Consider the following 27,263-nt stretch of genomic DNA (forward strand, 5'->3'; position numbering starts at 1 on the left):
TTAAATTTCTAGACTAGAGAGGTCAAGGAAGTTGAGTGATCTATCAGTCAAAGAATTATCGATATTTAATTCATTAATCGATTAATTTAGATTAAATATAGTAAAAATTTATTATAAATACGATAAATTTATTTTATTTTATTCATAATGTAAAGATTCGATCATCTAAACATACATGTATTCGCCGTCACGAACCGCATTCGCAGCTTCGCTCCTCTCTTCTTCGGCCTCCTTCTCCCACTCCTTCCGGCTCTCGTAATCGTGATCATCCCTCTGCAGCTCGTATCAACAAATCCCGGCTCTCGTAATCGTGATCATCCCTCTGCAGCTCGTATCGACAAATCGGGCAAGAATTGTGCTCGTCCTGCTCACGGAAACCGTTCGGTTAACACTCCATCAGCCCTAAACAAATAGAGATTCATGGAACATAACTTACCGGCCATGGCTTCAGGCAAGGAGGATAACAATGGCTGCGTTTTCCACCGTGATACCATTCGAGCTCGAACGCTAAAATGAATCGGCGGTTGCAGCGGAAGCAACGGTATTCATGAGATTCGATCGGACCAACCATTGGGACCGTGGTGGTTCAGGATCCACAGTAAGATGCCCTTCAGAAAGACAACCTATGGGGCAATAAAACACAGATCGGTAACCTTCAATGCATAAAAAATACTTGTCATAATACGCCATAGATCCATATACTCTACTTAAGTTCAAATTTAGTCCCTATACTTCAATGTTCGTTAAAAATATAAACCCCCAACATTTCGGACTGCTAAAAAATTACAAAGTTTTTAGTTAAAAAAATGATAAGATTGCTCTTTAACTGCTAAAAAATTTACAATTCAAGCTTGACCCCTAAAGAATTTCTGGCTTCATACCTACCAACATCATATGTTGATTAACAAATACCATGGGTCATACCAACATATAATGCGTAATATGATCAGGGACGGAGTGATGATTTTATGTCAAGGGATACGAACTTAAGAAGTTATATTAGAGATTTAAGAGTGTAAAATTACAAAATTTTAAGGAGTACGAAATCAGAACATCAACAGAAAATATTAAAAGAATTTAAACTATATGAGAATTTGAAATTTCTTCTTTAAAATATCAAGAATTACTCTAAACATTTTAAAACTAAATTATAAGTACAAGGACTGAATATCAAACTTAGCTATAGTAAAGGGACCTACGACATAATAAACCAATTACTTTAGAGAAGGGGAGAACAAAAGGTTTTTTTAGTAAATTACGCTCTTAGTATCTAAACTGTTAGTTTTGATCCGTTTTAACACCTAAACTTTTAATTTTTTTTCTAAACTATACCTAACATTTAGTTTTTATTTTATTTTAGTACCCCGATTTTAAAAACTTTAGTTTTTATTTCATTTAAGTACCCCAATCAAAATCTAACGTTAAGTTTTGAAAAAATTGGAAATTTAGATACTAAAACGGACCAAAACTCATAGTTTATGTACTAAATGTGTTAAGTTTTTAACGGTAAGGTACAAAAATGAAATGAAAACTAAACATTAAGTATGGTTTTGAAAAAATGAGAGTTTAGGTAACAGAACAGACCAAAACTGATAGTTTAGGTATTAAATGCATAGTTTGTCCAATATTTTAAAACTGAATTATAAGTACAATGACTGAATATCAAACTTAGCTATAGTGAAGGGACCTACAACATAATAAACCAATTACTTCAGAGAATGGGAGAACAAACGGATTTATTTTTGGCTTATATCACAAATAAGTATATAAATTATTTATTCTTTTTCATTTAAGTACCTAAAATATTTTTTGATCAAAATAAATATTTAAAGTTATATTCTTTGTCAAAGTAAGTACTTAAAGTATTTTATGTCAAAATATGTACCTAAACTATTCAAACTTTTTCATCTAAGTTCTAAAAAGTTGACACGTGACATTAATTAAAGAATACTTTATGTACTTAAATGAAAAATTAGAATACTTTAAGTACATATTTTAATTAAAAGACAATTTTAGGTACTTATTTTGATCAAAAAATACTTTAGATACTTAAATGAAAAATAGAGCATACTTTAGGTACTTATTTATTATAAGCCTTCATTTTTTGTTTAATGAAACTAACCTCTGTTTCTTAGCCTGAGAAATGCAATTCTTCAAGTGATCCTTTTCAGCAGGAGCGGAGACAAGGGATTCCGATAGCTCGAAGAGACGTAAACCGGCAAGCCAGAAGCCAGGGGCGGTGTATCTCGTTTTCAAAATGGTTGCAACTCGACAAACAACCGAATAAAACTGGAAATCAAGCCGACGAGTGTTGAAAATCTGATTATTTTGTTGATTCCGATTCGTAAAACCGAAAGAGGAATTCGGAAATCAGTGCCGATTTGCGAAGAGAGGGAGAAGCGGACGGGTAACGGAGTTTGAGATGTGAATTGATGGCGGGAACGGACTCCTCGAATCTCTGCTTCTTCTCGATCTGTTTCTGCAATTCCTCTAATTGTTGATTCAAGCTCGATTCCGACGAGGAAGATTCCATTCTTTTAGAACAGTAATTAAATTATTGAATATGGAATTTCGTTTCAGCTTTGATCTGTCGGCGGTTGATTTGGAAATCTGAATCGGATTTTGAGTTTGTTTAGGAAAAATAATATATCAGAGTCCCTATACTTTTGAAAAAAAATCAATGTGGTACTCATTATTTTTTCTCAAAACGTGACTTTTCAACTCAAAAAATAAATCAACGTGACCTTTTGACTAACATTTTTCGTCGTTGATTATTATAGTATTGGCATGTCAGTTCATTGTACTGTCATGACTGTCCACTATGTTGACGTGACAGTCCATTTGACATGTTTGAGTTACTAATTTAGTCAATCTGTCATGTCATCCGTCACGTTAATCTGACATCTTGGACTGTCATATAAATACCATGAAATACCATATTAATATCGTAACGGTCAACGATGAAAAAAATGTTGATGAAAAGGTCACATTTGATTTATTTTAAAAGTTAGAGGATCACATTAAAAAAAATAATATAAATGTCGCATTATTTTTTTTCAAAAAAATATAGAGAGACCTCTAATCCTTTTTGCCTTTTTCTTATTAGCATATTTCTCGGCGAGGGGCAACAACGGTGGCGGTGAGCCCTTTGCTTTGATTGTCTAAATATTAATTTTAGACCCTCTAATATGTTAAAGTTTGAAATTTAATAATTGTCATTTTTAAAGGGTAATCTACACATTTAATACCTAAACTATCAATTTTAATCCATTTTAGTACATAAACTTTATTTTTTTTCAAAACCACGCCTAAAGTTTACTTTCATTTCATTTTAGTACCCGACGTTAAAAACTTAATGCATTTAGTACCCAAACTATAACCTTTTGTCCGTTTTAGTACCTAAACTTTCAATTTTTTCAAAACTTAACGTTAAATTCTGAATAAGGACACTAAAATGAAACAAAAACTAAATTTTTTAATGGTGGGATACTAAAATAAAATAAAAACTAAAGTTTAGGTATGTTTTTGAAAATATTGAAAGTTTAGACACTGAAATAGAAATTGATAATTTAGATATTAAATACATAATTTATTCTCTTGTATACTACTTTTATCTTATGCTCGATTAATCTGATTCAATATTATCGTAAAATATTATTAGGAGAGTTGATCCTGTAAACTTAAATTATTTCATTCCTAACCTTAATTTATTTTTTAAAAAAAGTTAACATCTCATTTCCCCAAACTAATTGATAATTCGTAGAATTTAATTATTGTTATTCAAATAATTACATTAATTTTATTAGGGAAAAGTACACAAATGATATTCGATTACATGAAGCTGCTTTGTTGAGTTTCATGACTTTAAAAAATTACTTTCATGCTTTTAAAAAAATTCTTTGAATTTAAAAAGAACATGGTGAAAATAAATAAATAAATAAATAAATAAGAGAAAGATAACATCATATCATATAAATTAGAAGCAAACAACTCTTAATTTAAGATTTTAAAGAGGTAAAATTATAGTTAAATTTAAAATAAAATAGGACTCTAATTAGCTTAAATTTAATTAAATAAAATTAAAATTAAATATAATGAAAGTATAAAAAAAATTATCTTGGGCATATGGGGGCCAAGGCCTAAGTATGCCCATGCCTACCTCCGCCCCTATTTGAGTTACCAACTTAGTCAATCTGTCATTTCATCCGTCACGTTAATCTGCCTTCTTGGGCTGCCATATAAATGCCATGAAATGCCACATCAAAACTGTAACGGTCAACGGCGAAAAAAACGTTGCTCAAAGGGCCACATTGGATTTGTTTTCTGAGTTGGAGGGTCACATTGAGAGAAAAAAATAATACAATGGAAACATTGATTTTTTCAAAAATACAAGGACCTCTAATGCCTTTTTACCTTTTTTTATTAGCAGATTTCTTGGCCCGGGGCAACAACGGTGGCGGTGAGCCCTTTGCTTTTGATTGTCTAAACATTAATTTTAGTCCCTAATATGTTAAAGTTTGAAATTTAATCAGTGTCATTTTTTAAAGGGTAATCTCCGAATTTAATACCTAAACTATCAGTTTTGATCCGTTTTAGTACATAAACTTTAATTTTTTTTCAAAACCACGCCTAACATTTAGTTTTCATTACATTTAGTACCCGACGTTAAAAGCTTATATCGTTTAGTACCTAAACTATCATTTTTGGTTTGTTTTAGTACCTAAACTTTCAAAATTTTCAAAACTTAATGTTAAATTTTGAACGAGGGTACTAAAATGAAATAAAAACTAAAGTTTTTAATAGTGGGATACTAAAATGAAACAAAAACTAAAATTTAGGCATGATTTTGAAAAGATTGAAAGTTTAGATACTAAAACGAACCAAACTTAATAGTTTAGATACTAAATACATAATTTATATTTTTTTAAACTACTTTTATCTTATGCTCGATTAATCTAGATTCAATATTGTAAAATATTATTAGGAGAGTTGATCCTTTAAACTTAAATTGTTTCATTCCTAACATTAATTTATTTAAAAGAATTTAACGTCTCATCTCCCCAAATTAATTGATAATTCGTAGAATTTAATTACTTCCATTCAAATAATGACATTAATTTTATTAGGTCATTAATTTTATCAGGGAAAACTACACAAATGATTTTTTATTATATGACGATGTTTTGTTAAGTTTCATTATTATAAAAAAATTATAAAATGGTCGCTAATTATATGGTACTATTTTGTTGAGTTCCCTAGACTATTATAAATTACAAAATGGTCTCATAATATTCATATGTTTTTAAACTTGTCATTTTCTGTTAAAAAATTAGTGATCATTTGAGTTTGACATTAACATGTTGATTGACATATGATAAAATCTTATATATAACCATTTAAGTTATATTTTATGAATCGACTCTCCATTTATATTATCTCATCGAGCTAGTGTCTGAAATATTATGACGTCGAGCCAATGCTTGAAAGCAACAACGGTGTCAATATACATAATTAAAATACGATTTTATCATATCATATTCACTAAGTTAACATCTAGCTCAAATGATCATCAAATTTTTAACAAAAAATGACGGGTTTGAAATATATGAATAGTTAGGTGACTATTTTGTAACTTATAATAGTTAGAAAACTCAACAACATAGTGTCTTATAATCAAACGATTATTTTATAACTTTTAATAGTTAAGAGACTCAACAAACACCCAATGATCGGGAGACTATTTGTACTTTACCCATTTTATTATTAATATTTAAATATATAATATTTCATGTCAAGTAATTAAGAACGTTTTAAAAAAAAATAGGCTAAGCGATGATAATATATCTAAAATCGGATATTCACCTTTAAATAAAATCATAATTAGACAATTTTAAAATGACAGTCTTATATCAACTTATCGAAAAACCTCAATGATTAAAGGATATATTATTATTATTTAAGGTCATAGATTCAAGCAGTTACGTTTATATGATGAGTACATTATTAGAGATTAAGAGAGATTATGAACAAATATCATCTCAGTCTAATAAAAGAGCATCAACCTTTTACCAAATGGGGTAGGCCTAGAGATAGCGACGGGTCAGGTAAGTTCGGGTTTTCGGTTAACCTGACTCGAAAATTATGTATCTTTTACTCCAACCCGATCCAACTTGAAAATTATATATCATCCACTTGACCCTACCTAATTCAAAAATATATATCCTCCACATGACTTCGATTCAATACAAATTTTAAGAGTATAAATTCGATTTAGGGATGGGCAAGAGACTCGAACCCGACGACTTCCGACCTGACCCTACCCGATTGGGTCAATTTTTTTAAAAAAAATAAAGTTCGGGTCGGGTTTGAGTTTAGGGTGAAATACCCGACTCGACCCAAAAAATTATAGTTTTATTTTATATATTTAGGGATAATTATAATAATACCCCTATATATATTATTTTCTTTCAAAAGCACCCACGATCGTTACCAACACCTTCGGTTCCGAAAAGGGAGGAATCGACATCGAAATTGACACGGGGAACGGAGGAGGGGACAAATTTGACGACAGGAGCGGCGGCGGAGACGATAGTGGGAGTAAAGGAGAAGGGGAGTTCTCGGACGACGGTGGGAATAGAAAGATGGCTTTGTCTATGTCACAGAAATGGACTCTTGGCTATTCTCCTCTCGTCGGAGGTAAACTTCTTGATCCGGCTATTTGACTTGATTATTGGGTGATTTAGGCAGCAATTCAGTACCTAAACTATCAGTTTTGTTCCATTTTAGTACTTAACTTTCAAAAAAAAATCAAAACTTAACGATGAATTTTAGGTATTAAAATGATCAAAACTTATAGTTTAGGTACTAAACTCGTAATTTATCCTAAAATAAAATTGGGAATGATTTTCTATGGATATTGGAATTGCAAATGTGCAGATGTTTCATTTTGACTTGGGGGTTTTCATTTTTTTTGTTAATGTGTGTGTGTATATATAGTGGGTGGTGCTATGGGCTATATGAAGAGTGGCAGCCAGAAATCGCTTGCGGCAGGAGGATTGTCGGCCGCCGTGCTCTATTATGTTTATACTCAGCTTCCCACAAATCCAGTTTTCGCCTCATCCATTGGGCTTGGTAAGTTGCTAATTTCGTATGTTGTTGGCATTTTGGTGGTCTTTATGTTGCTACAAATGATTAGTTTACATATCAAGTGATGAGATTAGTAGAAATGCATGCTTTAAGATCGATTTTCTTGCTTTCGAGGGAAGGAAAGGCGAAAACAAAAAGAGTGATACGAAGTTCTCTTCCATGGAAGAGATAGCGCTTGTCAATTCTGTTGAACTTGCCATAAATGCTGAATTCCGGTTTTCCCTTTTGTTAACTTTAAGAGCGTCTCTTGTGTGGAAAGGTGAGAGCACGGAAGAGGAACGGTATGCTGTTCAGTTTTATTGGGTGAAGTCTAAGGTTCTTCACCATGGTGTGGTTTATGTTACCTCTCAAATGATGAGGTTAGAGAGATGATGCCGGTCAATTAGTGTTGAACTTGCCGTAAATGCCGAGTTCTAATTTGCCCTTTTTTATTCTTTAGAGTACTACTGATAAGATTAATTTTTTTGCTTTTGTGAGAAGGAAATGTGAGAGAGGAAGAGAAAGCGATTGTTGCTCGGTTTCATTGCTGTATGAAAGAAAGAGAGTAGTACCAATCCCACCTTGAGATAGCATGCACTTGTGTTTCTTACCATGAAACTTGAGAGAATTTTAACAGGTGGTTCTACTCGCTGATTTTGATAACCTTACTTATATGGAATAAGAAGTGAATCGTATAAGTACTTGTTCGAATGTTGATTTTAGATGTGAGGCCATAAATAGGATTGAGCTTTTCTCTTGTTTATTATAGCTTCATCATGCTTATCCCCATTTTCATTAATGATATCTGGTTTGAAGGTATATCTGCTGCACTTTTGGGAGTGATGGGCTCCCGTTTCAAGCGATCGGGAAAAGTCTTCCCTGCTGGTGTTGTATCAGTTGTGTCGCTTGTGATGACAGGGGGCTACCTACATGGCATCATGAGGAGTTTGCACTAGTGTGAAGCAGTAGTCATGTTATGCTTACACCACATGGTATTTTGGTATATAGCTAGCCATGTATAATGCTTCGCTGTGTCTCGTAACTTTTTAAGTTGTGAACTTCTTTTAGACCATCACCATCGAGCAACGTGTTTCGGCACTCGGTTGCTTTTGTATTTGAACGCCTTTTCCTCTTTGTTCATGTGATGCAAATTATGGTGGTGTTAGCCAATAAGAAATACTGCATGTATTTTCAGTTATGAAATTTTGAGCTCTTGGAACATTATGCTTAATGATATAAACAATGCATCGTTAATCATTAGATAGAAGTAAGAACCCTTAAATCTTGGGTCATAGGATGCAAGCTTGAGTTATAAATCATATTTTTTTATCATTCTATATGAGGGCATAATTGTTTCAAACTTTCTTTGCCTATAGGTTTTAGTTTGAACCAGAAGGCAATCTGATGAAGCTGCTGCATTTCGAGTCTCGGTTTATTATCGACCATCTGGGATCGGTTGGCCTGTACCTATCAGCCTGTACATTGAGGCCAAAGAATGACCATAACTTGGTAGCACTAATAATAACATGTGTTTAAATGCCGACCCAGTTTAAACAATTTAATGATCTATGGATGCATAGGATGCTAATCGCGGAGAAACGTAATGCTAAATGTTTGAACAATCGCACACGAATTATCAATCTTCACATAACCATAGAACAGAGAAACCATAGATGCACAGCAAATCCTAGATAGCTAAGTTTGTTATATTAGACAGAGTGTCCAGGTTTAGGAAACATCAAAAGTGCCCATGAAGGAAGTGGATAGCCACACCTAAAACCTGTTTAATACTTGCCATCCGCATAACTCCAAAGGCAGATTAGATGCATTCCAGTGCACTTTGCATTTTACTGTAATAACTCGGCTAGGTTTTAGTTTTTATCATTATATATATATAAAGGAATCCTATATGCTTAGCTTAGGCAACATGTGGAGCTTTTGGTTGGAGCTCTTCTTGATGGACGGGTGACGTCCCAAAGCAGACAGACTCTGGTGAAGTTGCAGGGCTGTGGTTGGCTTTGGCGTCATCACCCATTGTTGGCATCGATGGACCAGGATATGGGTTCTTGGTCACCAGCCTACAAAAGGGAACAGACCTGGATTATTCTGCTCGAGGATAGAAGAGATAAAAGGGAAACAGGACTGTAGTTCATATGGAAGGAGTACCTGTCCCGTCGCTTCTCAAGGAAGCGCTGAAGGGAGTGTCTTCTTGCAATTGGTAGTTCTGATCCGATTGATATTCACATAAAGTACTGCCATATTAGCTTACATGCAATACAAATAAAGCCAAGCCAAGAGAAGTTGTTTTAAGAGTTACCAGCATGCAGTTTGCAAAGAGAAGCCCTAGAATGAGGATACAACTGAGCCCGTGGCGATGCTAAGGTGGTGGCAGTGTCAGTTACATCATTCTTCATGTCAACAGTGTTACCAGCTGCGGCAGCAGTGGTAGCAATAAGCATAATCTCTTGCATCTGATAGAAATCAACCAAGGATAAGTTTTCGGATAAACCATCACTCTTAACAGAAGATATTAACATCTATTGTTGTTAAGTAAAAGCCAACCTTTTCCAGAGGAATTGCATCAAACACGCAAACTCTTCCGCCATAGAAGATGGTAAGTTGGGACGGACCGCGATTTGGTGTAATTACTTTTGATGCCGGCATTTGTAGGGAACTTGTACAACAGCAGAACAAAAGCTTCACAACATTATTGAAGCATGCACAAATATGACTAGTGCACTCTTTCCTTAACTCATGAGTGAGATAGCTCTGGTTTCACAGGAAACTTTATAACAACAAGAGTAGATTGCTCTTCTTTTTAAGTTGTCACTATGATTTCATGAACATCTTCCAGATTTTCATCAAAAGAGAAACTATATATGTACTTAAAAGAACTATGAGATGCAAAGTAATCTACGCTTTTGGTAGCTAAACTATTAGTTTTAATCCGTTTTAGTACATAAACTTTTAATTTTTTTCCAAATTATACTTAACTTTTAGTTTTCATTTTATTTTATTACCCGCAGTTTTGGTTCGTTTTAATACCTAAACTTTCAATTTTCCAAAACTTAACTATAAATGCTAAAATGAAATAAAAACTAAACTTTAGATATGGTTTTAAAAAATTAGAAGTTTAGGTAATAAAACGAACTAAAATTGATAGTTTAGCTACTAAACACGTAATCTATCCTAATATTTAAGCAAGACCAGAGATTCAGATCCTGATATTCGTTTATGATCCGTCCCATAATGAGCTTCTATAGTTCTATAGTATCTGATCTTGTTGAGATTCAAGAATATTGAAGTAATACAGAAAACGTATATATCTTTCATTTATCAGCTAGATCTATATATATATACATTTATTCAGCTGAGCTGGCTTAACAGCCTTAACCAACTCTTAACAACTTGCTAACAGCCCCTAACCAACTCACACAACCATATCAACTCAACAACACACGCATATATTCACACACAATCACACTCATGCATTACTAATATTCCAATATTCTTCCTGCTCCTTCGACCCTTTTTTTAACAACAGGGCAATACACATAGTTGATCTCTGAAGACCTCAAACGCTCCATTTGTCAGCGACTTGGTCAGCCCATCTGCCACCTGATGGCACGCTGGAACATAGTTCACCTGAAGTTGTTTAGCTTTAACCTTTTCACGAACGAAATGCACGTCCATGTCAACTTGTTTTGACTGAGCATGGTACACTGGATTCGTACTCAATGCAACAACGCTTGTATTATCACATCAAATGACAGATGGGATTCGATTTTTCACCCCCAACTCACCTAATAGCGAGCTGATCCAAGTAACTTCAGAAGCTGCCTCAGCAACACTTCGATATTCAGCCTCCATCGTAGACCTGGAGACAGTCTTTTGCTTCCTCGAGCACCAAACTACAGGACACGCACCAAGATACACTACATGGCCAGAAACCGATCTTCGGTCATCAAGACTGCCTCCCTAATCTGCATCAGCAAATGCCACAACATCTGGTGCCTTGTTAGCACCTGTAAATGTGAGACCATAGTCCAATGTTCCAGCTAAATACCGGAGTATCCTCTTTACTGCAGCCATATGTAGCTCACGTGGAGCGTGCATGTACTGAGCAATCTTGTTAACACTGAAGGCAACATCCAGTCGTGTATGACACACATACAAAAGAGCACCAACAATGCTACGATACTCTCGAGCATTTGTTAACAATTCACCAGCATCCTGTGTTAATTTTGGAGCACCAATCATCGGGGTAGCAGTAGGTGTAACACCTAGTAAATTTGTTTTCTCTAACAACTCAATTATATACTTCCTCTGAGACAACACCAAGGACTCATTTTTCTTTGTAACTTCAATGCCCAAAAAGTAGGATAGCTCTCCTAAATCTTTTAAAGGAAATTGCAGGTTCAATGTTCTCACCACTTCATCAATAACATGAGAGGAACCACAAGTAAGGATTATGTCATCAACATAGACAAGAATATAAGTAAAGCAACCTCCATTATTCTTAACAAACAGTGAGACATCAGCTAGATACTCACTGAATCCCATCCTGATCAAATTGGTTTTAAGTTTATCATGCCAGTTCCTTGGTGCCTGTCGAAGACCATATAATGCTTTGTTAAGTTTACATACAAGCAAACTTCCATCAGCAGCATACTCCTCAAATCCAGGTGGCTGCTGCATAAAGACATCCTCGGTTAGATCACCATTCAAGAAAACATTATTCACATCGATTTGTCGTAATGGCCAATTCCTCGCAACAGCAATTGATAACACTGTATTCAACGTGGCAAACTTAACAACAGGACTATAGGTCTCTTTAAAATCGCAACCAAGTACTTGCGAGTATCCCTTTGCCACAAGCCTAGCTTTGTGTCTTTCCACAGTTCGATCAGGCCTCCTTTTTATTCGAAATAACCATCTGCATCCAATCACCTCACGATCTGTAGGCATCTTCATAACCGACCAAGTATTGTTTCTTTGCAGTGCATCAAACTCGGCTTGAACAGCTTCTCTCTAGCTAGAATTGTTGAGAGCCTCATAGACATTGTTTGGGACTTCACTCACAGCATTAGAGGTAAAAACCTTTGGTCTGAATATGCCACATTTACTCCTTGTCATCATCGGATGACTATTAACTTGTGCATCACTCAAATTTTCTGCACCTTCTTCTGTGGTATTCAACTCTTGAGTCTCATCATGTGTACTGACTACCTCAACCTGCTCAATATTACTAGTATTTTGACCAGTGACTGAAAAATCACTCTACAGTTGTTGCTCAGCACTCGACACATTATCAGCAGTCTCCACCCGATGACCTGAACTTGCAACATGCAAACTACTTGAATCATCATTTGCATTATCTACTAAATTATGTTGAGACCCTGTGGTGCACCTTTCTCCTTGAAGTCTGCTAACATCAGTAACAATTTCGATTGAGCCAGATGGTTTGTTGGTGGTCGATGTGGCAGCATGTAACTGAGCACATTTCTTTGCAAATGGAAACTGACTCTCATCAAACACCACATGTCTTGTGATATAGATTCGACCATCATCAGCAAGACACTGAAAACCCTTATGCCGAGTACTATAGCCTAAGAAGGTGCATGGTTTGGACCTAAAGTCCAACTTGTGCTTCAAGTATGGTCTCAAATGAGGAAAGCAAAGGCAACCAAATACTCTTAGCTGTCCATAAGCAGGTTTTTGATGAAATAGCTTCTCGAACGGTGATGCACCATGCAAGACCCTTGTAGGCAGTCTATTAATTAAATGGACTGCAGTAACAACTGCATAAGCCCAAAATTTGACACGCGTCGATGCTTGAGCAAGCAGCACAAGAGCTAGCTCTATAACATGACGATGCTTGCGTTCCACCACTCCATTCTGCTCAGAAGTGTGTGGACATGTAAGCCTGTGTGCAATGCCTGCTTTCAACAAGCAGCTCGACAGCCTTCGATATTCACCTCCCCAATCGCTCTGAACAGCCTTGATGGGCAAATCAGATTGCACCTTAACCATCTGCTGGAACATTTCAAATGCACTAATTGCTTGAGCTTTGTCTTTGAGCAGGTAAAGCCATGAGTGTCTGGTACATGCATCAACAAAGGTGACATAGTACTTGTAACCAGTCGAAGCAACATGTGAAGGTCCCCAGAGGTCTGTGAAAACTAACTGAAAAGGAGCATCATATATTGTTGTAGAAGCATGAAATGGCAATTTATGACTCTTTCCCATTTGGCATGCAACACATTTTATTAACACTTGAAGGAAGAATTACATTTATTTCTTTACAAACTTTCAGTAAGCTGTCATGCGAAGGATGTCCCAAACGCTGATGCCACAAGTCATACACAGCTGTAGACAGTTGTGTTGAGTAATTCTCTGCCTTGGAATTATCTTCAGGTGTTGAGCTAACTGCAAAGGCGTATAAGCCACCATCTTCCTTCCCTCGAAGTAAAATTAAACTGGTTTTCTCATCACGTACAAAACACTCATGCGCATGAAATTCAAGGAAAACGTTGTTATCCCTAGCAAGCTTTGACACCGATAGCAGATTCTTGGTTATTCTTGGCACATGCAACAAATCGGTTAACAACAGTACACGAGATGATGTAAATAGAGAAGAGCTACCAACAGTTTGTACATTTAAAACACCACCATCACCAACTATTAATTTACCTGGATTATTAAAGTCCACTGTCTGTGAGATGTTTGTGCCATCAGAGGTGACATGTTGTGTGGCACCCGAATCCACCACCCAGTGTTCACGAGCAACCTGTGACTTGAGCTGATGGGCACCAGATTTTTGACTGGTATTGCAATCATACGAATTATCCTTGGCAGCATAGTAAGCATTTCCTGACTCAACCTTTGAATAATTGTTGCTGTTGGCTGTAACACCAGGGAAGTCTTCATCAAACCGATGCCAACACCGGTCGACTAAATGGCCATTTTTGCCACATAATTGGCATTGCAACCGAGACCGACCCCGACCTCGACCTGTCAATCGACCACATGAGTACATTTGACTAGACACAGTGTTACGATCAGACGGATCCACAGTCTTACTTGACACTTGCCCTTGAACCATATGTGCACTCATAGGAAGTGACTCAAGCGGATCATAAAATCCTGCTAATTGAGTCTCTGCATCCATCAGCATAGTGTAAATAGTGTCAAGAGACACCGACTCACACATGGTTGTTATGACAGCCACAAAAAGTTGGTACTCACGAGGTAACCCCTTTAAAATGCTCGCAACATGCACTGCCTGTGACACAGCACTGTCGCACGATGCTAATGCATCGCACACCTCTTTAACGCGAGTAAGATAAACTCGCATGGACTCGTCTCCTTTCTTAAGAGACTGAAGCTTGTAATGCAAGCTGATAACCGCCGTTGTGGATCTATTCGAGAAAAATTGAAGCACCGTGCTCCACACAGCAGAGGCTGTTTCAGCACCCACAAACTGAGGTAACAAATGTGGACTGATTGTTGACAGAAGCCAGGACGCAAGAGCACTATCCTGAGCCACATATTCTTCATATAACTCGTTCAATACTTCCTCACCAGAATCACTAACCACCGTTTGTGGCGGAGCAATCATGGAGCCAATGAGAAGCCGTTCAAGTTTATGGCTGCAACCGGTGAGAAGCACTTGTTGCTTCCACAACAAAAATTTTGATTCATCCAATACGACATTGACTCTTTTATTCGAGAAAGCCTTAGCATTCCTCGAGACCCCCTCCATTAAAGAAGCAAGCTGATCAACGCTCATTGTGAGGACTCTTGTCAAGCAGTGGAAACAGAAGCAAGTCGTCCGGATCGTCCAACGAAAGATACCATGTTGAGATTCAAGAATATTGAAGTAATACAGAAAACGTATATATCTTTCATTTATCAGCTAGATCTATATATATATATACATTTATTCAGCTGAGCTGGCTTAACAGCCTTAATCAACTCTTAACAACTTGCTAACAGCCCCTAACCAACTAACCAACTCACACAACCATATCAGCTCAACAGCACACGCCTATATTCACACACAATCACACTCATGCATTACTAATATTCCAATAGATCTAAATTAAACAACTAAACAACCTTTTTTAAGGTAATTAATTTTGCATTAAATTTCACAATTGATTATTGGGAATTTCACAATTGATCATTAAACAGCTGAATAACATGACCTAGGTCCCGAAAAACAAAACAATTTTCTCTTCTTTTGTTCCCACAGAATGGAATACAGTTAAGCTTACCAGTTCTGGAAAATCTTCCGGGAAAGAAAATCAAGGGTTTCAACGGATCCCAGATCTGAAACATCGTTGTCGGCGACGATATCTCCGTTAGTCCCATCAACGACGACGACGTCTGGCATGACTTCCTCGCGTGATTCAGCTTCTTCTTCCATGGAAACAACCAGAGTTTCCTTCCGTTGATAAACTCTCTGATTTCTCACTGTCTGGGCAGTGGCGGACCAAAACTGTGTGTTTTAAGGATGTGGGCGACGGGATTAATTAAAGAACGTGAAAGTGAAAGCAAATGAACCGATCCAAGGGTCGTTGTTTTCATGGTTGATACGTGTCTAACATTTATGACCGTTTTCTTTGTTCAATCAATATTTTAATATTATTTTATTTTTAAATTTTAAATTCGAATAACTGTATTTATATTTATAATTTATAATACATATATATTATCAATTATTTAAGAATTTTGAATAAATATTACGGTAAGCTAATTATTTATTCGGTGATATTTTAGTAGTTTGATCTTTTATTGTGATTTATTTATTGATGTTGTTCGATTTATTTATATCTTTATTTTCCTCAAGTTTTTTTATGTAATTTTAATATTTTCCAAAGATCTTATCGATAGAAGTCATTAATTTTATTTAAAAAAATAAAATATCATGAATTATGACGGAGATTTACAAGCATAATAGTAAATTAAATACATTACTAAAATATTTTCCTAAAATTTTTGACATAAAATTAATAACTTAAAATCACATGAGACCGTACAAAGGAAAGATTAAAAAGCTTAATCAAAATCAGAACAAATGATAAATATAACAAATATGATCGCATTGATAAACGAATCATAAAAGAGGATCGAGCAATTGAAAGACTATCAACAAAACTGTAAATCAGAGTCGAGCGACATAAAAAAATTATCCATGAACACAAATAAAATATCCAAATCCAATCTGATGGTTCAAAGTAGGAAATATCAACATGATAACAGATAATCGTTATCTCGATCAATCGTGGTGATACTGATGTCAAATCAACCCTTAAAAAAGATAAATGAAAAACAATGACCAGACGACTGAAAACATGTCAAAAGACAGAGAAAAATATATCATAAAGACAAATAAAAATGTGTCATAAAGATAAACTTATTAAAAATTAAAAACAAGAGAAATAAAAGATGTGATATAAAAAAAATACAAACGGCCGACATCCAATATAAGATAGTATACGTGAGTTCAAACCATTGACATTCTCAATACTTGAACTTGGGTACTTAAGGAATAACGATAATTCTTTTACCACATATGCCACTGATACGTGCAAAAATATATTACATTTTTGCAATTTGAATTACTGGAAAATGAATTACTAGAATTTGAATTCTGGAAAATGAATTACATTTATGGAAAATGAATTACATTTTTGGAAAACATCTGGAAAACGTTTTATGATGTTTGGAAGATGTTATTTAAACATTTTTCCCACTAGTTGAAGAGTTTTTTAAAAATTATTTATTACAAATATTAAATGTAATAAATAATATTATTTATCATAAAATTAATATTATTATTTTAAAATATTAAAATAATTTATTTATTATTAATATTATTTTTATAATTTATTAATAAAATATTAATATTGGTATATTTTAGTGAAATAAATATTATAAATTATATTAATTATTTATTAAAGTAATAGTGTTATATTATATTTTAAAAATATTAATTAGTATATTTAAATATCTTTACTAAAATATTATTTAAATATATAAATAATATTATTCATTATTAAATATAAAAAAATTATTATATATTATTAAATAAAAATATATATCTTATTATATTATTATAATATAATTGATTATTTTATATAATATTAAAAATATAAAATTATATTATTATAAATATTAATAAATATATTTTAAATATTTTAATAAATAATATTTTGATGAAAATGATATTAAAATATTTTATTAATATTAAATTCATAAAATAAAATTATTTTGAGTATTTTTGCTTTAAAGTGAAAAGTTCGGAAAATAACTTACGGAAAATGAATCCGTAAGTCATTTTACAGAAAACACAAAGGAAATTCTGTTATTAGAAAAATGAATTACATTCCAGAGAATGAATTACGTAAAACAAACACCGAAAAATATTTTATGGAAAACGAATTACGTATTACGTGAAACAAACACGGAAAAACATTTTCCGAAAAACGAATTACATGAAACAAACACGAAATTTTAGGGAAAACCAATTCCGTAATTGGTTTTACGGCAAACAACATACCCTAATTATGCATTTAGGTTACACTTATGGTTGTAAACCATCATTGTAGTTTTAATTTTTTTAATAAAGTCAGGGAATCTATTGCTTCAAAAAAATACTTTAAATTTTTTATAATTTAATCTTATTTTTTGGTATTATTTATTTTATTAATATAATCATTTGATTTATAAGATTATAAAAACAGATTAAACCTATAATTTTTAAATATAAATGATTAATTTTTTTTAAATTATCTTAAATTAAGATTAAACCTATAAATTTTCAAAAAAAAAAACTACTTTAAATTTTTTATTAATTTAATCTTTATTTTTTGGTATATTTATTTATTTTATTAAATTATGGTTTATAAATTGATTTATTATCGAAAATGATTTAGTATTTTCCTGCTAAAGTACATCCTTTCTATATTCTAAAAGCTTTAATGTTATGCCTTCCAGGTCTGGGGTAGAATATGGACTGTCCTTGCAGATCATTTCGTTTCTGCTGGCAGCCACGCTGATGAGAAAATTGTCATGTATGCCATAGATTCTTTGAAGTTATACTGGAACACTTTGATCAAGTTGTCGGAGATTGTTTATGGACTGTGTCAACTGTCTTATTAGGTTTTGCCAACAATAAAGCTTCCCACCGTATAAGTTTGAAGGCTGTGGCCCTTCACCGGATATGTGAAGATCGTCTAGCGGAGGTTTGCTTTATTCTTCAGCCTTATTTGTTACTTGAGCATGTTGTTCTCCCCTCTTGATATCTTCCATTTTAGGACTAAAACAGTCAAGAGTATGGTCTAAAACTGGCCATGGTTGCCAACCCTTCTACCGAGAAGACTTTGTTAATTATCTCTCTTATGATCAGCATGCTGCAATTTTTTATTGAATGGGAAGTTTTCTATGAACTCTTTGGCTTAGCTCTGGGGAATACAAAGTTAACATTAGCTGTTTCATCTCATTGATTATTTGAAACCATGATTGTGAATTTGCAACTTCCCGATGCGTTCCTTTCTTGTAATTGACATCTTTGTTGAATGCTTCAACTTGGTTTTCAATTACAGGGACGTATACCTGGTGGGGCTCTTAAACCAGTTAATGTCGACGCTGACACAACATTTGATGTAACTGAGCGTTATTGGTTCCCAATGCTGGCTGGTTTGTCTGACCTGACATCAGATTCAAGACCAGAGGTTAGGAGTTGTGCAATTGAAGTTTGTTGATTTGCTGAATGAAAGAGGTGGCAAGTTCTCAACATCATTGTGGGAGAGCATTTTCCACCGTGTCTTGTTTCCCATGTTTGATCATGTGAGACATGCCGGAAAGGAGAGCTTAATTTCCTCTGGGGATGTGTTGTTTCGTGAAAGCGGCATTCATTCTCTTCAGTTGCTGTGCAACCTTTTCAACACCTTTTACAAGGTAGACGTGTTGTTTCGTACACAACACAATCGCATGAGCTACTCAGTGCATTAGGACTAGAGAACCCAATGTACTCCTCGATTGTAAGAGATTTAAGGTTCATACAGACGGTGAAATTTATCAGTTTGGTTCTAATGATAATGGGAAGATTTCACCACATGCATCCCCATGCAGCACAAGGAATGCTAATGCATCTGTTTCACAAGATCACAATCAAGAATTACAATATATTCCAGATGGATATGAAGGTTAGTTGTTGAGAATCTTTCGCCTTAAGAATCATCTGTCTAATGTTTCACGAAGTTTAATTAACTGATCATATGCATCAGTTAATATCATTCATATACTGTTCATACAACCCAATCTGTACATTTGAATCTGTCCTTTATTAAACCTGCTTAATATATACATTGTCACTGTTGTAGGTGTACCCTCATCATCAGGTAGAGCTCATAAGTCCGCTGAAGCTGGGAGTCTCCAACGAAGTCAAACAATAGGTCAAAGAATCATGGGAAATATGATGGATAACATATTTGTTAGAAGTTTTCCCTCAAAACCAAAGAGTCCTACATCAGGGACTTCAGTTCCATCTTCGCCGCTGAAGGTACGCAAATCATCTTTGGTTGTTGTAATGGACGTCGTGCTATCCTTACTTGAGTTTGCCGCCTCATACAATTCATATTCTAACCTCAGAACCCGAATGAACCACGTTCCTGCAGAAAGGTAAGAAAATGTTTCCTAATTTCGTCTTTTACTATCACTCTCAAGGTCAAAGAACCTTGCTTCTAATAACTTGTATCTTCGCAGGCCCCCTCTAAATCTTCTTCGTCAGGAGTTAGCAGGAACTTGTGTTCATCTGGATGTCTTGCAAAGAGTAACATCGGGACTCGATAGCAATAATGGACAACGTCTAGAATCTAATGGGACTCGTGACACTGCTGAAACGAAACTGGAGGGAATAGCAGAAGAGAGGCTGGTGTCTTTCTGTGAACAGGTACTCAGGGATGCAACCGACCTCCGGTCTACAATAGGGGATACTAGCAATTTGGGCATTCATCGGGTTCTGGAGTTGCGGTCCCCAATCATCATTAAGGTACTATATCAGGAAAACGAAGAATCGATACTGAAAATTGACATGGTTTAGACTATGTCGTCGATGCAAGAATGTTCAGTAATTAATGTATTAGTTACAGTGGGTGATAAGAATCTTTCTTCCTTTTGATCTTGCAGGTGCTTAGAGGCATGTGCTCATGAACAGAAAGATTTTCAGGAGACACCTCAGCGATTTCTATCCTAGGACATTATTTAGGGATTTAGGGCGGAATATAGTATCCGGTGAAGTCGTGTGGTGCTTGAGAAGATATTTAGACTAAAGTCGTCGGCAACGTTGCCGGAGCTGGTAATAGTTATTGAGGACTTTAGTTTGATGCTATTGTTTTGGGTAAACTATGTATTTAGTATCTAAACTATCAGTTTTTATCCGTTTTAGTATCTAAACTTGTAATCATTTTCAAAATCATGTCTAACGTTTAGTTTTTGTTTCATTTTAGTATCTCGTCATTAAAAACTTAGCTCGTTTAGTACATAAACTATCAGTTTTGGCCGTTTTAGTATCTAAACTTTCAAAAAAAATCAAAATTTAATGTTAGATTTTGAACGGGTGTACTAAAATGAAATAAAATTAAATTTTATGCTTGATTTTAAAAAAAAAATTAAAAGTTTAGGTACTAAAATAAGTTAAAATTGATAGTTTAGGTGTATATGTATAGTTCGAGATGAAATTAGAATGTTTAAAAAGTTTAGGGACTAATTTAAAATGAAGGTCATAGTTTAAGGAAGTAATTTAAATATTCAAAAGTTTAAAGACTAATTTATAATGATAACCATAGTTTAAGGATAAAATGAAATATTTAAAAGTTTAAGGACTAATTTAAAATGAGGATCATAGTTAAGGACATGTGATAAAATTAATTCACTCTCTAATTTGAGTAACAATAGATTATGTAGGAAAATCTTCGTCATCGGCAACTACTACTACTAAATATACAATGTGATATGGACAACGCTGTTTCCGGTACTCAAAGCACGCTGTCTTCCAAAACTTAAGATTTGAAGGCCGGCTGCTCCGATCGTCATCCGATATGAAGAGAAACCGGAACCTCGAATCAAAGGGTACGATAGAGAAGACCGAGCACCGAGGAGCCTCCACTTATTGCGCGATAAACAGCTCCTAACCATGGAAGCTTGCTGCGGCGATAAGAATCGACAAATCCATTCGGGTAAAACCGAGTCTTCCACGACTCCTTTGGCGAAGCAATGCAACAGTTTTGGCACCAATAGCTTCCCTTTGTTGCTTATGCCAACGGATGCCTGGATGTAATCTTCCATCGATTGCTTTAGCAACTCGCTCGTATTTTCGGGACTGAAGATACGAACCTGAAACGGGAAAAGTCGGTAAAGTTAGAACCTGGCCTCAATCATATCGAATTGGAAACTTCATTGTTGGTTTCGTTCTGATGAGAATACTAGAGGCAGATGATGAGGTCTTACAGCAGGTGAAGAATGCAACCCGCAACTTAAAGCGAAATGAAGTAGAGGCTCGGGGCGATCGATCGTATACTTCTGCAGCTCGACGGAAGCCTTGAGTTTCTGAAGTACGAAAACCGCAGCCTGAAAATGATTATGATCAGAAGTTAGATATGACATAGAATACTGGTGTTCGCGGTTTTCTTTCTATTTTCGCATAATATTCGGTCGCACGGTGCATGTTTCAAAATTTGGACAAAGGTGGTTCCTATGGCATCGCATGGTGCATGTAACCGTAGATAAATGAAGTAATAATACGTACAATTTGTGGCCGATAAGTAGCCGGATTCATCTTTAGAACGGTGCATTCTATGTCAGCCGCACTCACCGAGAGTCCTCCAACCGTGTAGGCAGCCTGCACATTATCATGGTGTACTGTTAACATCGGTCCGGTGCAACATTATGGGGGAGGGTTTTAAGGGTTAAAGAGGAAAAATTCCGGCATCGAACCTTCTGCATTAGGGAAAATAGTTTGATTTCATTTCTCGGAACTCCGTATGCCAAATATGCCTGCGAAATAGAGACGGAGACGGATAAAATTACATGAGATGGTCATAAACTGAGGTCTTAGACCATGTCCGCGCTTCTTCTAAACACGACTGCATAGATCGGAAAGGTAGAAGCGTATTACATGCATAATCAAAGCATTGTACAGGTTAATCCAAAATGCCAGTTTCTCGTTGTAACTCATTCGAGACGGATCCACCATGGACAACTGCTCAACAAGCAATCTGCAGGCGAAAAAAGCAGAACGATAAAAGCAATCTTCAGGCTGTCCGTAATACGTGCATCAATTGCAATTCTCTAGTCTAAACTCAATGCTTAGAAGCCAATGAAATGAGGATATAAAAGCTAGTCTAAAAATACGATACAAATAGTTGACCTGAATCGTTTTAGAGCCGTAGCGGCATATTCGAGTTCTTTCTTCCCAACAGACAACCACGAGACTTCAACTGCTTTACTGTAGGTCCCAATGTCACAGCTCCAGTCGACTTTGTCAGAGACTTCGTATGGATCGAATGCACCACCTCCCAGGGGACTGCTTACTAAGGAAGTTACAACGGGTGAGTCCGAGGAAGATGCCAAAAAATTGGCAAGGGGACAGTGAGGTGAAGCGGGTGACACCGAAGAAGAAGAAAGCATCGATGAATCTGCTAAGAAAATGAAAATGTCTCTCATACGCAGTACCATTTCCTTGGCTAGCTGATTGGGATGATGCCAAAGGTTCTCCACAATTATATTATCGATAAAAGCCTCCGACAGAGGCATGTCGTCCGTGTTTTCTTCGGCTTCTTCTCCATTGCGTACCCTTGCATTCTGAAACATACAGATTGTTAGTCGGCTTTCGTTCCTACAGCAGATGTATTATAATGCCTTAAGGAATAGATGACAGTACCGATTCGGTTATGTAACCCGGAGAGTTGTTCAAACGTGATGTTGTGTGACACGGCAAATGCTTTAAATGGTACTCGGCAAGACGCCGCTCGTTCCTCTCCTGACTAAGCCGATATTGTAGAGAAACAAATTCCTCCTCAAGCTTTGATACAGTAATCTCCAGAGCAGTTATGCTATCTAAAAGCTCTCGGGCCTGAAATCCGGATTTAGGAGATTGAGAGATCATATAAATAGAAGAGAAATCGCACACACGGCGGCTGACCTTATCCGGAAGCTTGCCCGGAGAACTAGTAGAAGGTGAACCACAGTTTTCAACAGCACTTGCTAGAGCTAAGTGCAAATCGGTCTCTTCCTGCAACTGCTGCTGCAACTTTTAACCTGCATGAGAATGAGATATAAATATTTCAAAACATATGCGTCATGATCAAGGCATGCTCAACATTCATCAGCACTACTGTTATTCTCTATATTTCGTATTTCTCCCTCGATCGAGTCTACCGTTGGTTCGTTACGCCAATGCTGTTGCGGAATAAATCAAATCAACCTTTGATAAGCTCAAGATATAAGATGACCAGGAGTTAACCGGCATATAGTTGTAGACTACAAAAGAGCTCAATGCCTAGAACCCATCTTGCCTCGGGTGTTAGTAAAGCGAAACAAGGGAAATGCTCTAGAAAACACCGATCATTGCACGTCCCTTTCGATTGCCACTTCTCCGACTGGTACAAATTGAAGAATCGAAAATGCCGAAAGGAAAATGAAATTTACAACAAATGACTGGAGTCTTTATGTACCATGTCCATGTGGTAGTTAAGCTCTAGAAAACACTGATCGTTACATACCCCTTTCGATTGCCTTACCTAATACACTTCTCCGACTAGCACAAATCGAAGAAATCGGAAATGTCGAAAGGAAAACGAACTTCCCAATAAAAGACTGGAGTTTTTAACTGATGAACCATGTTCATGTGGTGGTTATGCTCTAGAAAACACTGATGTTTCATATCCCTTTCGATTGCCTTACCTAATACACTTCTCCGACTAGCACAAATCGAAGAAATCGGAAATGTCGAACGGAAAACGAACTATACAACAAATGACTGGAGTTCCTATGCACCAAAGAACCATGTTCATGCGGTGGTTATGCTCTAGAAAACACTGATGTTTCATATCCCTTTCAATTGCCTTACCTAAAACACTTCTCCGACTAGCACAAATCGAAGAAATCGGAAATGCCGAACGGAAAATGAACTATACAGCAAATGACTGGAGTTCCTATGCACCAAAGAACCGTGTTCATGTGGCATTTAAGCTCGAATAACCCTAAACCCGACACGAACCCTAAAACCTAGCAGGCAAGCTCCATGAACCGATTTCAACGCTCACAAAATATATATGCAAAGGGACAAATAAAACCATTCTTACTTCTTGCTCGAGCTGGTGTTTATAATCACAGATCTGCTGACTTGTCTCTTGTCCACTCCTTTCCTGGTGACAGAAAAATGAGTCCAGAATCCAAAACTCGGTAAAAGCAATAAACAAAATTACCTCCATCAACAATTAGCATTCTGGAAAAATTACCTCCAACTCAGAACACGAGTTACACGACTCATCTCGGCTGACAATGACTTGCTCCAAACCTTGCCACTTTTCCATTGCAAATATCTATTAATAGAACCTACCCTGCAAAAAAAAAACCATTAACAATACTGCATTCACCATAGCTAAAAACACAAGACAAGAACACATAAGCATCAAATGAAGAAGAAGAAGAAGAAGAAGAAGGGACCCACCAGTTGATTGGAAGAACAAGCCCCCGTTATTACCACCATGGCAATCTCCATTAGGACTTTGAGGAGGATGAAGACGATCTTCATCCAAAGCTTCAGGCTTTAAACAAAGCATCAACACAAAATCTAATGAAACACAAAACACCAACCCCAAAGATTCAATTTTTTTCCCTTCTTTTTTTCAGTTGAATTTCATGATCAGGTCTTATTGGACTGCTGACACAATAAATCCACCAACTAAAGACTACCCCTTCAAGACAAAAACAAAATCAGCCAAGAAATTATTGTTTTTCTTCAACTGAGCAAAGGAACAAAAGAAACACAGGGAGAGTGGGGTACATAGGGCCCTTATAAGGGGACGGAATTGGGGTCTAATATTATTACTTTATGGTAATACCGAGTCATTGAGTTGGGGACGAATTAATACTGAGCCCGGTGCATCAGTTGAGGCAAATGTGGATAATATCATATCTCACTCTGTGCTTCACTCCTCATTCGCCGACAACACTCACATGCTCTGTTTTTTTTTTAATCTTCTCTTCAGTTGTTTTTCTAAAGAAGTTATGTTGTAGGACAATTTAATTTAAAACTTAAAATAAATATGAATAAAGTTATTTCTATGATAAAATAATTATATTTATTCTTAAATATTCGAGTTTAACCATCATAGATGTTAAAGGTGTAGGCCTTTAATATTGAAAGGTTGAGATTTATCTTCGAACAAATATTATCTTATACTTATCTCAAATTATTAAAAAAATACTAAAGACGATAATGAATGAGTGCAATCGAGAATATTATAAAAAGATATAATATTTTAAGTTCAACGCACTTTAAAATGTTAACATTTTTAATTGAATCGAAAATATTACTAAAAATGTTTGCAATCGAAAAATATAAAAAATAAATTTTAAGTCATGTTTAATCATAAATATTATTTTTCATGTCGTTCTTTAATATTAAATTAGGTTGTTGAATACTCTAGTTTTTCTACGGTTTTCTTTATCTTATATTTTGTCTTTTCAATGAAATTAAACGGTGTCGTTATAGGATTTCTTTTACGTAAAATCAGATCTGAATGTATATTATAATGGATAAATATAATATTGGGTAAATTACGTGTTTAGTATCTAACTATCAATTTTAGTCCGTTTTAGTATCTAAATTTTCAGTTTTTCAAAATCACACGTAATATTTAGTTTTTGTTTCGTTTTAGTATCTCGCCATTAAAAACTTAACAAGTGATTGCAAGTGATACTTTTTATGGGTAAATTGCATCATCATCACTTAACAATCTTCTCACTCTTATTTGGTCACTAAAATTTAATTTTTTAATTTAATTACTTAACATTAAAAATTACTCCTAATTAATCACTCTAAATTTCAAAAAATATTTTTAATTATATTAATAAAAAAAATTATATCACAACAATTATTAATAAATAAATTAGATGAATAAAATAGGAGCAATCTGAAAGTTGAATAGTTAAATTGAAAACTTTTACACTTTAGTACCAAAACAAGAGTAAGAAGATAGTGGAGTGGTGAATGATGTAATTACCCATAAAAATGTAGTGCCATTAAGTTTTAACGATGAGATACTAAAATGAAAAAAAAACTAAACGTTACGTGCAATTTTAAATTTTAAAAATATTAAAATTTTTGATATTATGCCAATTAGAATTTATATATAATAGATCCCTAACTTATCAAATCTTCATACATGAATATGTAAGTCTTATTTTCTAAATACATTTTATATATTTTTTATCTTTTTCAAGATGATATGACTTTATCTTATATGATACATCAACATTACAATTAATTTTTTAATAGTGTATGCTCAAAATAAAATTAAAACATGACATTAGTGAAGATTTTGAAAAAAAAATAATAAAAAACAAAACTATACGAATAGTTTGAATGATGAATTATGTAATTTACCCATTTAAGTTTACTCTAGTCTAATTTTAAATATATTTAGGTATGAGTTAATTGCATTATACGTCCCCAATCTATGACTCTCAATTCAATTTGGTCCCTAAAATAGTAAACATTTCAATTTCATCCTTAAACTATGACTATTATAAATTAGTCCTCAAACTTTGAACATTTCATTTTCATCCCAAGTTGTGATATTCATTCTAAATTGGTCCCAAACTTTTAAATATTTCTATTTTATCCTAAATTATTCATATATACTAATCACATCTCTTGTAATAAACCATTAGGCAAGTTATACTATTATATGTTTAAAAAAAATAAAATTTAGGTTAAACTATGGTTGAAAAGGATTACATATTTGGATGAATTGGGGATGAGATTGGAAGTTCTAAAAGTTTAGGGACTGATTTAGAATGAGATTCATAGTTTGGGGATGAAATTTGAATGCTCAAAATTT

At 34.9% G+C, this 27,263-nt stretch overlaps 4 protein-coding genes and 1 pseudogene across 4 annotated transcripts; 2 read left to right on the forward strand and 3 right to left on the reverse strand.

Annotated features, from left to right (window-relative positions):
- Positions 1–1,668: 1,668 nt before the first annotated feature.
- Positions 1,669–2,618, reverse strand: LOC120114772 (E3 ubiquitin-protein ligase AIP2-like). The gene is made up of 3 exons (XM_039135561.1): positions 2,378–2,618; positions 2,123–2,289; positions 1,669–1,687 (listed from the first exon to the last, which is right to left on the reverse strand). The coding sequence occupies exons 1-3, from the start codon at positions 2,531–2,533 to the stop codon at positions 1,669–1,671; spliced, it is 342 nt and encodes a 113-aa protein (XP_038991492.1). The 5' UTR covers positions 2,534–2,618.
- Positions 2,619–6,467: 3,849 nt separating this feature from the next.
- LOC120114773 (protein FATTY ACID EXPORT 7-like) lies at positions 6,468–8,255 on the forward strand (the record flags this gene model as incomplete). Its single annotated transcript, XM_039135562.1, has 3 exons — positions 6,468–6,696; positions 6,997–7,131; positions 7,942–8,255. Coding segments are annotated over 3 exons (504 nt in total), but the record flags the coding sequence as incomplete, so codon positions are not given.
- Positions 8,256–8,749: 494 nt separating this feature from the next.
- LOC120114814 (protein TIFY 3B-like) lies at positions 8,750–15,696 on the reverse strand. Its single transcript, XM_039135596.1, has 5 exons — positions 15,405–15,696; positions 9,688–9,799; positions 9,443–9,596; positions 9,292–9,349; positions 8,750–9,203 (listed from the first exon to the last, which is right to left on the reverse strand). The coding sequence occupies exons 1-5, from the start codon at positions 15,554–15,556 to the stop codon at positions 9,044–9,046; spliced, it is 636 nt and encodes a 211-aa protein (XP_038991527.1). The 5' UTR covers positions 15,557–15,696; the 3' UTR covers positions 8,750–9,043.
- Positions 15,697–18,118: 2,422 nt separating this feature from the next.
- Positions 18,119–20,387, forward strand: LOC120114774 (brefeldin A-inhibited guanine nucleotide-exchange protein 5-like). The gene is made up of 8 exons (XM_039135564.1): positions 18,119–18,129; positions 18,218–18,377; positions 18,738–18,887; positions 19,000–19,092; positions 19,181–19,340; positions 19,518–19,815; positions 19,900–20,185; positions 20,323–20,387. The coding sequence occupies exons 1-8, from the start codon at positions 18,119–18,121 to the stop codon at positions 20,344–20,346; spliced, it is 1,182 nt and encodes a 393-aa protein (XP_038991495.1). The 3' UTR covers positions 20,347–20,387.
- A 656-nt stretch (positions 20,388–21,043) lies between these two features.
- Positions 21,044–23,446, reverse strand: LOC120114775 (annotated as a pseudogene).
- Between the last annotated feature and the right edge of the window lie 3,817 nt (positions 23,447–27,263).

The sequence above is a fragment of the Hibiscus syriacus genome, unplaced genomic scaffold, assembly GCF_006381635.1.
Source record: "Hibiscus syriacus cultivar Baekdansim isolate YM2019G1 unplaced genomic scaffold, ASM638163v2 tig00110247_pilon, whole genome shotgun sequence".
Classification (NCBI taxonomy): domain Eukaryota; kingdom Viridiplantae; phylum Streptophyta; class Magnoliopsida; order Malvales; family Malvaceae; genus Hibiscus; species Hibiscus syriacus.